Here is a 15,447-nt window from a genome sequence, read left to right as displayed (position 1 = left end):
GTTGTGTCATGTTATGCTTCATATGAATAAAGCACAGAAAAAGACGTATGGTGAGTGCACCCTTTCATTCATTCTCTCTATCATGCACATCTTTTATGAAACTGTGTCTTGAGAGCTGCACCGATGGACCGCATTTACACCAACTCCCCGTTCCTCCAGGCTGGAGAAATTGTTGCACATAATGCAGCAGCCCGCCTTCATTGCACAGTACAAGGAATTGAAGATTTTCCTACCCTAGGTGACGAAAAATATAGATTTTATGAAAGACAGGAGGCGAGCATTATGCATTAAATCTCTCTTTACTTGCTCCAGCAGCAAAGTATTAACATAGCATCACAGAGAAAAAAACATTATAGAATGTTCAGGTGCATACAAACATGCTACCACAGTAACCAATCAGGATGGTAATGGCATAGTCTATATTAAGGTGATGATGCTGTAACTCTGCATCTTACTTTAATGTGAAATAAGAAGTTGAAGAACATAATCAACCTCTAAACCGCAACAGTAGCAGGTAAGAAGTTAGGAACAGTAGAACAGGAACAGTAGACTGTAAGTTTGATTGAAGACGTGAATAATGATCCACATCCATCGGAGATCAATATGCTAGGAGAAAAAACAAACATTAAGGGATGGGCAAAAGGGAGGGATAATGCTCACATCCTGTCTTTCATAAAATCTATATTTTTCGTCACCTAGGGTAGGAAAATCTTCAATTCCTTGTACTTTCCGTCGGAAAGGAAAATCAATACAGAAGGCATCCACATTATGCAAGTTTAAAGCTTAATATAATATACAATAAAATAACAATAAAGTAACAATGAATAGTATAATAATCAATACATGTAGAGTATATAAGATATTAAATAATACACTTGGAGACATGGGGTTCAGGTCTAAAAGTAGTACGTTTTGAAAGTGGAGTCAGATGACCAATTGGCGGCTTCAAAAAGATCCAATAAAGAAACTCCTGCTTGAACAAGTTTGGTGGACATCGCACCCCTAGTGGAGTGAGCACCAAATATAGAAGTATCAATGCCAGCTAGAGTCATGGATTGTTTGACCCATCTGGGAAGTGTAGTGGAAGAAACCGGTTAGTGTGGTTTACAATAGGAAATGAGAAGCTGAGAATTAGAAGGATTACATAAAGATAGAGTTTTTGACTAATAAGTTTGAAGGCAATGAACGACACAGTTTACTTTGAAGAGGAAAAGAGGGATAGAAAACAGTATGTAAATTAGTCTTAGTACGTCCGAAAATTGAAAAGATAACTCCTTGAGGTGTAAATTGATGTCTAGAAATATCTAAAGCCTTAACATCAGATACCCTCTTTATGGAAATAAGACATAAGAGGGTAGTGAGTTTAAAAGAAAGTAGTTTAAGGGATAAAGAATCATTATCATCCCAAGAGTTAAATAGGGACAAAAGAGTATTGACATCCCAAGTGAAAAGATATTTAGGAGTGGGAGGTCTTTTGAAACGAATACCTTTAAGGAGCTTGCATACTAAGGGATGTTTACCGATTGGAAAGGATTCAATAGAAGCATGGTAAGCAGAAATGGCAGATCGGTATAAATTTAAGGTATGATAGGCTTTACCAGAGTCAAAAGCCTCTGAAAGAAAATTCAAGACATCGAAAATAGATGCGTGTATGGGATCCAAATCCCGTTGTGAGCACCGATAAACCCAAAGTTTCCAGGCTGATCGGTAAGCAGTCCTGGTGCCCATGCTTTGTTGAGAATATCGAAATATATTTGAGATAGAGCATCCACTCCCAGAGCTTCTGGGTCCGGACGCCAACTGAAAAAGCAATGGGTTTGATGGTTGGTGCGAGATGTGAAGAGATCCAAAAGAAGAGGACCCCAAAGAAGATTGAGAAGACGAAAAATTTGAGGGTCCAATTTCCAATTGCTGGAGTCGATTAAATTGCGGGAATGCCAATCTGCCACTAGGTTGGAAAGACCTGGAATATATTCTGCTTTCAGAACAATATGTTCAGACAAAAATGCCAAAAATCTTTGGTGATGTTCGCTAAGAGTTTCGACTTTGTGCTGCCTAAGCAATTGACATATTGGACTGCAGATATGTTGTCCATGAGTAAGAGAATGGAACAATGCAACATATCTTTTGCAAAGCTTTTCAAAGCAAAAAAGACCGCTAATAATTCTAAGCAATTGATATGGAGATGAGATTCTGAAGATGTCCATTTTCCACCTGTGGATAAGGAACCGCAGCGAGCTCCCCAACCTTGAAGGCTGGCATCTCATTCCAAGATTAGTTTCAGTTTGGCAATGAAGTTCACTTTGCAATTCCACTCTTGAATGTGATGAAGCCACCAGAGAAGTTCTTCTCTTGCTTCTGTAAACAGTTGAATCTCGTCGGAATATCCTAAACCGTCTCTTAAATGTTGAATCTTTAGGCGTTGAAGGGCTCAGTAATGCAAAGGAGCTGGAGAGATCACCTGAATTGAGGCCGAAAGGAAACTCACAATCCTGGCATGTTAGTGTAACAAACAAAGATTTTGAATTTTCACCTTCACTTTGCTGATATTCCTGTGAAACACCTAAAGGGTTAATAAACTTTCTGAATGTCATTTTGAATACGTTGAGGGGTGCAGTTTTCATAATGGGGTCCATTATGGGGTATTTCTAACATAATGACCCTCAAATTCACTTCAAAACTTAACTGGACCCTGAAAAATTCAGATTTTGTAAAAATCTTAGAAAATTTTAGAAAATTGCTGCTATACTTTGAAGCCCTCTGATGTCTTCAAAAAGTAAAAACATGGCAACTTAATGATGCCAACATAAAGTAGATATATTGTATATGTGAATCAATATATAATTTATTTGATATGTCTATTTTCCTTAAAAAGCAGAGAGCTTAAAATTTTTCATGAAATTTTGGAATTTTTCACCAAGAAATTATGCAAGTATCGACGAAAATTTACCACTAACATAAAGTAGAATATGTCACGAAAAAATAATCTCTCTGAATCAAATTCATAAGTACAAGCATCCCAGAATTATTAATGTTTAAAGTGACAGTGGTCAGAATTGCAAAAAATGCTCTGGTCCTTAGGGTCAGAATGGGCTTGGTCCCCAAGGGGTTAATGAAATAAGGGGAAATTAAATCAAATAAAGGGGAAATTGAGACAAATGTTAAATTAAATGAATAAGTAAATTAGAAGAAAAACCTTAGGGTACACAATATACACGTATCTTACTGCGGAGCAGCAAAGAAAGAGGCAGAGTTACAGCATCATCACCTTTATATAGACTATGCCATTACCATCCTGATTGGCTACTGTGTTAGATAGCATGTTTGTATGCACCTGAACATTCTATAATGTTTTTTTCTGTGTTGCTACGTTAATACTTTGCTGCTAGAGAAAGTAAAGAGAGATTTAATGCATAATGCGGATGCCTCCTGTCTTGAAATAAAATTAAATATTAGTAACAAGACTGGTTGCACTAATTTTCGCACAGTAGGCAGCGTTAGGGGGTCTTGGAAATAAAGAAGGAGTCCAGCACTGCAGTGAAGGCAGCTTTATTCAGTGAGGAGCAAACAGTAAAAGCACACTAGTCAGACATGTTTCAAGCGCGAACGCTCTTCCTCAGTGATGTCAGTGTGAGCACAGGTGAGCACTTATATGCCCAAATTCAAGGGTGGGGCCAGATGAAATAACGCCCATGTACCTGGCATCACACTGATAGACAGGGATCGAGGTATGCAGATAAAATGCACATACAAAGTACAAAAGATGTATATTTAAAAAGTATATAAAAATACATAAATACTAAATATATAATACCACATACCAAAAAGCTGGAAACTAGCAAGAGGATAAGGATAAAAAGAACAGGACGAAATATATAAAGTTAATAATGGAACAATAGTTCCCGTCGGATATTTAATCCTGTGGGACTACGTGTTCCTAACGTAAACTGCCAGAAAGCTTCTCTGTCAGCTATTTTTTCCTAATGCATCCTCCTCTAATGCTAGATTTGATGAGTTCAATAGCATAGATAGTAAAACCACTGGTATTACCCTGATGCACAGTTTGAAAGTGGGCAGATGCAGCTGATCTGTGTCTGCTCGATGTAGTAGTACTATCATTCAAATGCTCTAAAGCTCTGGTTTTTAGCTTCCTAGTCGTGTAACCCACATACTTAAGTTGACAGAGTGAGCATTCTATGATGTACACCACATTGGTATAATTGCAATTAATGTACGACTTTATAGAAAAAGTCCTGGTGCCATCGGCAGTGGTAAAGGTTTTGGTAGGTTTAGCATAATTACAAGTGCGGCATATTCTCTGTCCGCACTTGAAAAAACCTTTTTGAGCTAACCAATGTGAATGGCTGGATCTTTCACTCACAACCACACTTGGCGACAGCTGGTCACCAAGTGTGGGGGCTCTTTTGGACACTACTTGGCACCCCTCAGTCAGAAGGGATGATAACGTCTCATCCCTCCTGAGGAAATGAAGGTGTCTGTTAATGATTTGTTTGATGTTATTGAAATAGGGAGAATAAGTGAGTGCCACAATGGGTTTTTTGCTTTGTTTTGTTGGTGCATGTTGTGGATTAACAAGGGCACTTCTATCCTTATTGGCTACAATACCTTCAGCCCTATGTAAGGTGTGGTGGTAATAACCCCTATTGGACAACCTATTCTTCAGTTCAATGGCCTGGGATTTATATGTAGCTGTATCGGAGCAATTTCTTTTGAGTCTAGTAAACTCCCCAACTGGTATTGATCTGGTGGTATGTAACGGATGATTGCTGTCAGCTGTAAGGACAGTGTTACCAGAGATGGGCTTACGGTGAGTCGAAGTGGAAATATGGTTTAATGGAGTGATGGTAAAGGTTAAATCCAAAAATGCCATGGTCTGTGAATCAAACTGATATGTAAATTTGAGATTGTATGGATTGTCATTCAGATATGCAGCAAACAGTGGTACGGTCGCAGCGTCCCCCCTCCAAATGAGGAGGAGGTCGTCAATGAAGCGACCGTACCACTGTATGCTGTTGGCAAATGGATTGTCAGAAGTAAAAATGTAATTGGACTCCCAAAAGGACATGGTCAAATTTGCCAGGGATGGTGAGTGTTTGGCTCCCATGGAAACACCACTAGTCTTTACATAGAATGTTCTGTCAAATATGAAAAAAAGTAAGCGTTAGGGGGTCACTCGCACACTCTACCTTTTTATTCAGCTGTGCAGGTTACCCTTCTGTCAGATTTCCTTAAAGGTCATCCACATCATAGAAGGCTAATGTAAACCAGCACTACATAGCTTTGATGTGCTGCAACTTAAGATGTTACAAACCACAAAAAAACATATTCTAAACAAACTCCCCTGCATTCCTTAAATGAGCACTGTCACTATTGCAGAGACATGTCAAAAAATTTTAATTGGCATCCGAGTGTTTAGACCCCAACCGATAGCTAGAACTAGCTGGGAGAAAAGAACACTAAGCAAGATAAACTTACAATGTAAGTCTTTGGGATTGTCTGCACTTTTCTCCCTACTTATTCTAGCAATTGATCAGACACTGACTAATCCAACACTTTTGACATGTCTGTAGAACATATGAAAAGTTTTTCTTAAAGTAACAGGTACACTTTAAAGGGATTATCCAGGAATAGATAAACAGGGCTAACTTCTTTCAAAAACAGCTCCACGTCTGTCTCCAGGTTGTGTGTGGTTTAACAACTTGGCTCCATTCATTCACTTCAATGGATCTGAGCAGCAGATCCACACCCAACCCAGAGACAGTGGGGGATCGTTTTTTTTTTTTTTTTTTTTTTTTTTAATTGCTATTTTTCTATTCCTGGATAAACCCTTTAAAGATACACAGGAGTGGATAAATTGACATAAAGGAATACTGATGAGTCACAGAGCTGTGGAGACACACATATTATGTAACATACCCTGTTCTTTGTGACCTAATAGTTTGTATTATTTTAACACTTATACCCTAAGGCTGGGTCCACACTGTGGAATTTCTGGGCAGAATTTCTTCCGGAGATCGAGCCGGCGGTACTAGGACCGTGTGGACTACATTGCCGTTCCCATAGATGGCAATGCATTTCTGAGCAGATCTCCTAAAAGTTCCACCCAGAAGTGCTTTGCAGTCTATGGGGGCAGCAATGCAGTCCGCGTGGTCCTAGCACCGCCGGCTCGATCTCCGGCAGAAATTCTGCCCAGAAATTCTGCAGTGTGAACCCAGCCTTAAAGGGACACAAAACTAATAAAACTAATTAAAAAAACTAATACAACTAATAAACTAATAATAATAGACTTCAAAGTCATGTATCATAGACAGATTATCTAGAAAGGATTCCACAGTGGTTTTGATGGTTTCCAGGTGTTTGTACTGTTGGTAATGAGCATGTGATTGCTGGGTCATAGTACTATAAGTGAGCATGGCACATCATCTGCTTATGACCTTAGGTATCAGAAATGATTAATAAATAATGATATAGTGATGTATACTGTATACACACAACAAAGAACTTTTCCAAGCAATTCAGATTACCCTCATGTACATCACAAAAGAATAGATTGTAGAAGTAGTTCCACTTTAAATAAGGTATAATTATTAATGCATGCAAATACAAGCTATCTCCCTGTTATGTTACTTACAGATTTATATATTGCTGGTGACAGTTTGATTAATGTAGATGTACATTGAAAATATATTAGTGCTCTATAGCACATCATCTGAAAAAGCTCAAATGTTCTGGCTGATAAATTGTTCCTTTCAGAGTTAACCTCGCCTGGCCTCCTAATAGCATAACTAATTGCAAAATAAAGCAATTTTCGGTTTTATTAAGGAACAAATGTGCTTTGTTCTGTCGCAGATCACTTACTGTTAGGAACAGCAAATTGTTTTACAAACAAAATGTTGCACTTGTTGTAAGAGATGTAGTTTATATTGTTTAGGATATTGAATCCATTCCCCGGTATGTCACATGATATGTAAGTGGGACGGATGACTCTCTTGTGGATGATAATATTGACAGATCCATGAAGTATCTAAGACACTTTTCCCTTCTTTTTGCCTTTACTTTCTAGGTACTTTTCCATTTGGTTGAATTAGGGTATGAAAATTTTTTAAAACACACGATAACCCTCTGTTTTGGTGGCACAATATTTAGAGGAACCCAACAAGCTGCCCTATGACTTTAAAAAGCAGACATATTACAATGACTTACAAATTTCTTTCTGAAGAACCAAGGGGGAGCATGGGTCATATGAAAGAAATAAATCACGTTCCTTTCTTTTTTCATCAAATGCCATAGCCTGGAAATAAAACCAAAAAGTGTTAGATATGTTTATCAGCTATATGACATTTCATATTTGGTATTAATTTTGCAAGTATTAAAAAGTGGATTCTTTATGAAAACCTAGTAGAGAAGTAGTCCTTAAAGGAGTAGTCCAGTGGTGACCCAGTGGTGAACAACTTATCCCCTATTCTAAGGATAGGGGATAAGTTTGAGATCGCGGAGGGTCCGACCGCTGGGGCCCCCTGCGATGTCCTGTACGGGGCCCCGGCAGCCCGTGGGAAGGGGGCGTGTCGACCACCGCATGAAGCGGCGGCCGACACGCCCCCTCAATACAACTCTATACTTGTGAGAAAAAAGACCAATGGATCCAGGCGCTGCTCTATCCAGGTATACACAGGATGCAGGTAAGTGTTCTTAATCAAGCAATTTTATTGAACACAAAACAACAAAAGGATCATGACGCCATAGAGATGTATTGAGGCTCTGCCATAGAGATGTATTGAGGGGGCGTGTCAGCCGCCGCTTCGTGTGGGGGTCAACACCCGCTATCTGGCCGGAGAGCCTGGCCCCCGTACAGAGAGATCGCAGGGGGCCCCAGCGGTCAGACCCCCCGCGATCTCAAACTTATCCCCTATCCTTAGGATAGGGGATAAGCTTTTCACCAGTGGACTACCCCTTTAACCAGCTTCTTAGTAGCTACAGATGACTTGCAATCCCATGCTGTGTTGCTCACATAACCTGCATTGGCAATTAATGGAACATTACTGGAGACAATTGTACTAGTCTCAAATCTTTATTTCTTTTTCTATACATTGAAAGGGAATCTGTCACTTCTTTATTATACTTAGAGCTCAAGTGTCCTAGAGGGTTTGCTGAGCTGTAGCATGCACCTCTCCTCCCTCCCCTACACCTCCATGCCTTGATTGATTGATGAACTGGGCATTGTGCTGGAAGACAAGCCCTCTACAACAATCATGCAAGGTAAGAAGAGGTGGGGGAGGGAGAAGGTGTGCATGCTGTTGCTCGGCAATGCCTTCATAACACTTTAGCTCTGAGCGTCATATATAGCTGATAGATTCCCTTTACTTTACAGTATTTATTTATTAATTTCTTTTTTGCCTATTTTGGTCCCAAACATTATTTAAAGCTTATTGCATACAGATTCAAATGTCTCCAACAAAAAGGTTGTATAACAGCATATGGAAATTAGCAACCCCCTTAAAACCATACCAGCTATTAAAGAGTGGGGGTTTCCAATGTCAGCAGAAGGACGCTGGTAACATCACAACAGGCAGGAGCCTGCAACAACCTGTCCTCTTCTTTCCTAGGCTCCCCTTTGCAGATGGCCTGTTAGCTGGCAGTGGCTGCACACAGTGGTTGAGCCATAGCGGGTAAGCATGAGAACTATGAGGAACCATTCTTTTCAGATTGGTAATAGGTGCATAGTACCCCTATTTTTACAGAAAAAGGGTGTCAAAGCGAAAGTAACAGCACACAATGCCAACATTTGTTGCATGACTACATGCAGGAGCGGACTATACCTATACAAATGAGTGGTGCACAGCACCTTTTTTATTCTGCTGTACTACTCGTATGCCACATATTGACTGTATACCACAATGTATACCACATATTGACTGTTCACAGGAACAAACTTCCTTTCGGTAGGTTATTACAGCGGACTTTTGTAGGATCAGTATCTCTGATACTATGATAGTTTGTTGCACTGCGGCCAAATTGCCAGATTTGCATAATGGAGGTAGGATCAGGCATGGTAGCAGGAATGCTAGGTATGTCATGCCGCCTCCATTGCACGAAGCCGGTGATTTACATATTAGCAATTCCGACTAATAAGGGATCTAGCTCCAGACACGCCGGATGGCACCAGACAGGGGAATGCAGCTTGCTTGCCTCGTTCCTCCATCTGGCGTTCAGAGATAATGGATGCCGGATGCTAAACAACTGATGACAACTGATGCACGTGGTCATCAGTTATGGCATCAATTGCGTCGAGATTTAGGCTGAGTTCACTTATGCCAGACATATGTGAATTTAGGTAAAAGGCACATATAACAAAACATATTGCACAATCCTATTACATCAATGCAGAGCCAAGAGTTGATGCTATGTACTTCATCCTGTAGGAATGTACATATACTTTATGTAATATACCTTTAGATAACTTTATCACTGAATCATTGGTTTTATTTTTCTTATTTTACATACTTAGTTTGTAAAAATTACAGCAACTGCAAATAGCAAAATAAAGCACAACACAAAACAAATCTCTGCTAGTCCAGCCTAATCATGGGTATTCATTTGACAAATATATTGCTTTACGTATGTTAGCAATGTTGAGTTACATCATCATATCATTATTAAAGAAAACTAGCAATAATATTCCTCAACACAAACAGGTTAAAGTGGTACTCCATCCACAGACATCTTATCCCCTATCCAAAGGATGGGGGATAAGATGTCTGATCACGGGGTTCCCACTGCTGGGACCCCCTTAACATCAACATAACCCACCCATGTTTAGAATGCTGGGTTTGGGCCGCCAGAGACGTGACATCAGGACACACCACCTTGTGATGTCATGACAGGACCCCGTGATCAGACATCTTATCCTCTATCCATTTGATGGGGGTAATGATGTCTGTGGGCGGAGTACCCCTTTAACTACACTTAAATATAAGGACATTTTTTATTTTCTACCTTCATATCCTGTTTAAGCCTATCGCATTCAGAAAGAAGACTTTGTCTTTCTTCTAGCAAGTGTAGATTCTCATTTTGCAATTTCCGTATTTCTTTGTCCAGGTCATTTATTTTAAACTCCCGCTCCATGAGGATCGATTTCAGGAGTGATACAGAGATTTTTGGAGATCCATTCGATTCTGCTGCCTTAAACCAACAGAAATAAATATTTTAATCAGTGTTGTGTTATCTGTACAATAAGCACAGGCACTTAACAGTTTAAAATAGAGAATTCACAAGAGTCTAATACATTGAAGTATTGTTCTACTGAGCTACAAATGTAATCATTTAAAGCAAACACTTAACAGCTCTGATCTATATTATAAATACCGACTTAACATCCTAAAACATCAACAAATAGTACAATTACTTACAACAAATTCAGTCGTATTGTTGTTAAATAGAGATTATACTTAGAGAGTTGAATATAAAATAGCAGACAAATAAGAAAGCTGCTAGGTTTAAAAAAATAAAAAAAATAAAAAGCACAGGCGCTCATTGTGTTGTCACTCATTTTTTAAAAGAACCTACAGTAGATGCATTTCTCACAAGACGTCTTGTCTAAATAAAGGGGTGTCGTTCTCTGGTTCTCGCTGTATGTGATATGCCGTGCACATCATTTTACAATTTACATGTTTATCCAGATTTTAACCTGGTTCCAAAATTTTCTGCAATGATTTTTCTTGTAAAAAAAGAAATACTTCTGTACTTACCAATATCCATGTCAGTAATTCTAATGTTTGTAGGCTGCTGTAGTAGTCATGCTGGTGAATAAGTAACACGTAACCATAGGACACTGTTTGTATTCGTCACCTTGCAACTCTTAATTCTTAAGTTACTAGTTATCTATAGGTATGCTACTCTTCTAGCTGGTTGCTTAGGTTCTTGGACAGTTTTGGAACCTAAATGCTAGTTTTGTATATTAGTTAGCCCTTAAAGGGGTATTCCCATCAACAAATGTTTACAAGATGATTGGTAGTAGTCCGACTAAATGAATGGAGAGCAGCGTGCCTGTGTAGCCAGCACTCCACTCATTCCCTATGGGGCTTCTAAACATTTCTGAAGTCTGCAACATTTTGAAGCCCCATAGAGAATGCATAGAATGCTATCCACACATGTGCTGCACTCGATAAATTTAGGGGACAATTTCCTCCTTTCTCCAGATCTGTGATCAGCTTGTTATCCCCTATTCTGTAAAAAACGAGATAACTTTAGAAGCTGGGGATACCTCTCTGTACTGAATATTTGTTTTTCCAAACTAAGTCATGTTTTACAGAAACAGAGAGCATTATTTGCTAGTTGCGCATAAAGTTAAACAGCAATGACGATTTATATATAAATAGGCCATTTTGATCATTTACACACACAACATTGAGCGAGGTTCACAAAACACCATGCGGTTGAAGGTTGAAGCTCAGTTGAATCTCCTGACAATTGTAGTTACTTAGCACTGTATCAACTGACCAACCTCCCTCTTGTATGATAAGTTGCCACCTTTCTAAGTTTAAGAATTCTATCATAAAGTGGGGATGCGTAGACTGGCAGTTTCTGTGTTTATTGCATTTTATCCTTCAATTGTATGTGACTACTAGAAATGCATTTTAATGGTCACTACTGAGACTACGCTTACAAAAGTAATGCAATACAAAGGCTAGGTTCACATTTAAAAAAAGCAGTCCTTTATTGCTGATAACTGCAGAAAATGATCGCGTAAAATAAAATACATTGGGAAATTTTACGCTTATAACACTCTTTACACTTTTAAATAAACACTTTAAATTAAACTTTTCACAGCTATATACTTGGATGTTATGTACTATATACAGGGAATGTATAAATTGATTGTCTAAACAAGAAAAAACAATTCTACTTGGTAGCCAATGATTCCATCTGCTGGTCAGCGGGTCCACATGTCCGGGTTCTCAGCTGTTATTTCTAGATCATACCTCAGCCAACCATTGAGTTTTACTGTAGCAGCTAGGGATGTTGTCCATGTGATGCATGGATGGGCTGGGTCATGCTCTTAGAGCCTCTATGGTTCTAGTTTCCTAATTAGGTGTATGGACATAAGCCCAGGAGAGAACCCATTTTAATACAGAGCTGAAAAAAAGAGCTCTAGGTCCACTGCAGACAGCTTAATACATCCTCCCATTAGGGCTCACAGTATGGCTGCAACACCAATAGAACAACGCATATAATGATCTGTGTCTGTTGCAGAACCAATGAGGTTTCCAGGTGTTGCAGCTATAAGCTGGATGCTAATATGAGGCTCTGTACCTTGTAGTGAGGGCCGATATAGAAAAAAAGAAAAAGAGAGGAAGGTGCTATTTGGTACCCTTATCCTTATAGTGAAATAAGGTAGAAATTGCTCTGCTTTTTGATGTTGTGCTGAGGCACAACACTGTTCTTAGCTTTAATATAAACAAAATAGGACAAGAGCGCTTCCATGTGTGGCATCACCAGTAGAAATGTGGTAGAAAGGTGATGGTTATGCTCACCTTGTGGAGTTGTGCAATAAACGAGGCACAACGCTCAGAAAATGTATCATAGATCACACCGAAGGTGCTGCACGGCTGCTGCGGACTTCCCACGCCCGGTTGGCGTGCAATAGACAATGAAGCAAGGCACAATAGAGATATTCGGAAGATATCCCGCGCTGCCAATCTCTCAGAGGTAAGGTAGAAGCCAAGGGATATTGGGAAAAGCCTTTATTGTATCCTACAATAAAGTATTTTCCCAATATCCCTTGGCTTCTACCTTACCTCTGAGAGATTGGCAGCCCGGGATATCTTCCGAATATCTCTTTTTTTTATTTATTTTTTTTATTTTGCAACATAATAAACTACAGAACAATAAGTATATGCAATATTAAATAAGAATACAATAACAGTATATAAAGAACCAAAATTATTCGAAAAAAGAAAATTTATCAAGGGTATTTAGGTACTACTTACAATATCCAATGGCCTTAAAAAAAAATATCTCTATTATCTCTATTGTGCCTTGCTTCATTGTCTTAGCTTTAATATGGATAATAATTTTTTTGTCTGGTAGCTGGCCACTGGCCACCATTGCCGGGTCTGTTCAGGAGCAGTGAAGGACAGTAGCATGGAGAGTGAGGAGGTTGGCAAAATTTCCTCTAAAATGTAGTGTTCACCAATAAGTTAATAATCCCATAGGTCAATCATGATATAAAGAATTTTTTTATTGATAGATATAAGCATAGGAATTACATGTTTCAAGAGGACAATTCCTCTCTACGTCAGGTCCTGATCCTGACAAAAAAGAGGAGTTGTCCTCTTAAAACGCACAGTCCCAATGCTCATATCTGTCAGTTAAAAAACTTCATATCACAATTGCCCTTAACAGGGCCTCAGCAGTCTGCCAGAAGCGGCTGTTTCGACCCCTGCAGGAAGCCGTGGCCAACCCACCCCCTCCATGTATCTCTATGGGATACATGGAGGGGGGGTGTCGGCAGGGGCTCCGTGCGGGGGTCAGTACGCCCCCTTCCAGCAAACTATTGGGACCCTTTTCAGGAGATCGCAGGGAGTCCCCCATGCCCTCCCCCGAGGATCTATAACTTATCCCCAACTAATCCTTTAGATAGGGGATAAGTTATTTTTCACTACAGAAGTTTCCTGTAGGGCACAATCCTTCAGTTTTAAGCTTGTAGTTTATTATCTTTTACATGTAAAATGCACATGTGAAATGCTTCTTTTTATCTAAAAGTAATACCCCATGTACTGACCAAATTGTATGAAAAATCTTTAAGTATTTTTTCTTTAATTGAAGTAAACATGTTTGCATATACATATATTAGGTTGCCCATAGATGTGGTGATTATTGAATATTTCCATTGAATGGTAAGTGAGCTACAATTCCAGACATATCTCATGCACAGAGGTGGCACTACATCTGGAAAAAGAAGCTGATGCTTTTCATCTAACCTCAGATGACACCTTTAAAATGAGAAATTCTGCAGCGTACTGTAGTCTTCATTTGAATACGATTGTCAAGGTATTTTAACATTAACATACTATACACACTCTCCCACTTTATATCCCATTTAATAACCAAAATATGTTTAAATCTGAATGATTCATCCTCATGCCTCATCACAAGTACAATCAGCAGGATGTAAAAGATCTATTCCTTTTCCCCATTACCTGCATTGTGTGGCTTAAAGGCTTGCTGTCAGCATGCATCCAGAGTCTTTGTTCAGCCGAAATGATTATGCACGATTTTTTTGAGACTTCACACACAAAGAGCTCTGTGCAGATAGCTGCTCCTTCAGAAATGATTGACTGGGGCCTACCAATAGCAATCCCTGCATATCTAGGTCACATAACTACACTGGTGACTGGGGAGAGATTCACCTGCTATCACAGTATATCTTGTAAATTGGGCAACTACAAAAAAAAATCAAAGACACTCTGCATTTTTAAGCTGCTGGTGTTGACTTGACATGTTTCAATGAGAACCGACACATAGCAATAAATATAAAACTAAAAAAAAAAACTCGACTGCCCAAACCACCAATACCAATCTTATGAAATAAACTGCTGATCCATTTTCCAAACACAGATGTCATTTTCCTGCAGCCTACTTTACCTGAGAGTTCTCAGAATCCACTTCTTCAGAACTGACAAGGTTGGGGCCTGGCTCTTTATTCCGCTGATAAGTTTCTGTTTCTTGCAGGAAATATTGGAGCCTTTCATCATTGGTTATAGAATGTTCTGGTAAAAATTCCGATATCGACATTTTAGAATTTGAATTACCCATTTGGGAGATAGAATAAGAAGCTTTACTAAGATTAGGCTGACAGTCTGTTTTTTTGTCTTCTACTTGCTGCCAGGAGGACCTGAAGTTCATTTCATCGCCCACAACATCGTCAACAATTTCTGGGCTCCCAAATTCATTTTCTTGGTCCGACCAGGTTTGATTCTGAGAACAACTTGGAGAACATATTATGGCATCTTGGGACTTGCTTGACTTCAGTATCGTCCAGCCAGGGCTTTGAATGGAGGCTTGAGAAAATATGCTTTCACATGATCCACCAATTCTATATTTCGACTCCAATTTCATTTGTTCCGTTTGGCCCCAATTGCCTTGTTTTAGGTCCATGCTACCTAAAAAATCTTTTTCTGGGTAACTCTACAAAACGTGAGAAGCAAACTTGACTCCATTAATGCTTAGACGGTCTGTGTTATCACAAGGAGGACTCAGCATTGCAGTTGTTTCCATAATCTGTAAAACCAGTTACAACATGAAACCAAAGGTTTCTGAAAAAATAAAAAAAAGAAGGAAAAAATAAATAAAAAAACAGATGGTATGGCATAGCCAAATTTATCAGGTATCAATAATTCTATATTAGAGATATGATATATCGGTTTT

General features: G+C 39.1%; 1 protein-coding gene across 1 annotated transcript in view; it reads right to left on the bottom strand.

The window, feature by feature from the left end:
* Nucleotides 1-15,177, bottom strand: part of LOC130357418 (uncharacterized) — a 41,411-nt gene extending 26,234 nt beyond the window's left edge. Inside the window, exons 1-3 of the mRNA XM_056560111.1 lie at nt 14,665-15,177; nt 10,015-10,200; nt 7,225-7,312 (exon numbers count right to left, since the gene is read on the bottom strand). Of these exons, the coding sequence (XP_056416086.1) occupies nt 7,225-7,312; nt 10,015-10,200; nt 14,665-15,177 (787 nt within the window). The remainder of the gene's footprint in view (nt 1-7,224; nt 7,313-10,014; nt 10,201-14,664) is intronic.
* Between the last annotated feature and the right edge of the window lie 270 nt (nt 15,178-15,447).

The sequence above is a fragment of the Hyla sarda genome, chromosome 2 (genome assembly GCF_029499605.1).
Source record: "Hyla sarda isolate aHylSar1 chromosome 2, aHylSar1.hap1, whole genome shotgun sequence".
In the NCBI taxonomy this organism is placed as follows: Eukaryota; Metazoa; Chordata; class Amphibia; order Anura; family Hylidae; genus Hyla; species Hyla sarda.
This window is presented reverse-complemented; position numbering and strand designations above follow the sequence as displayed.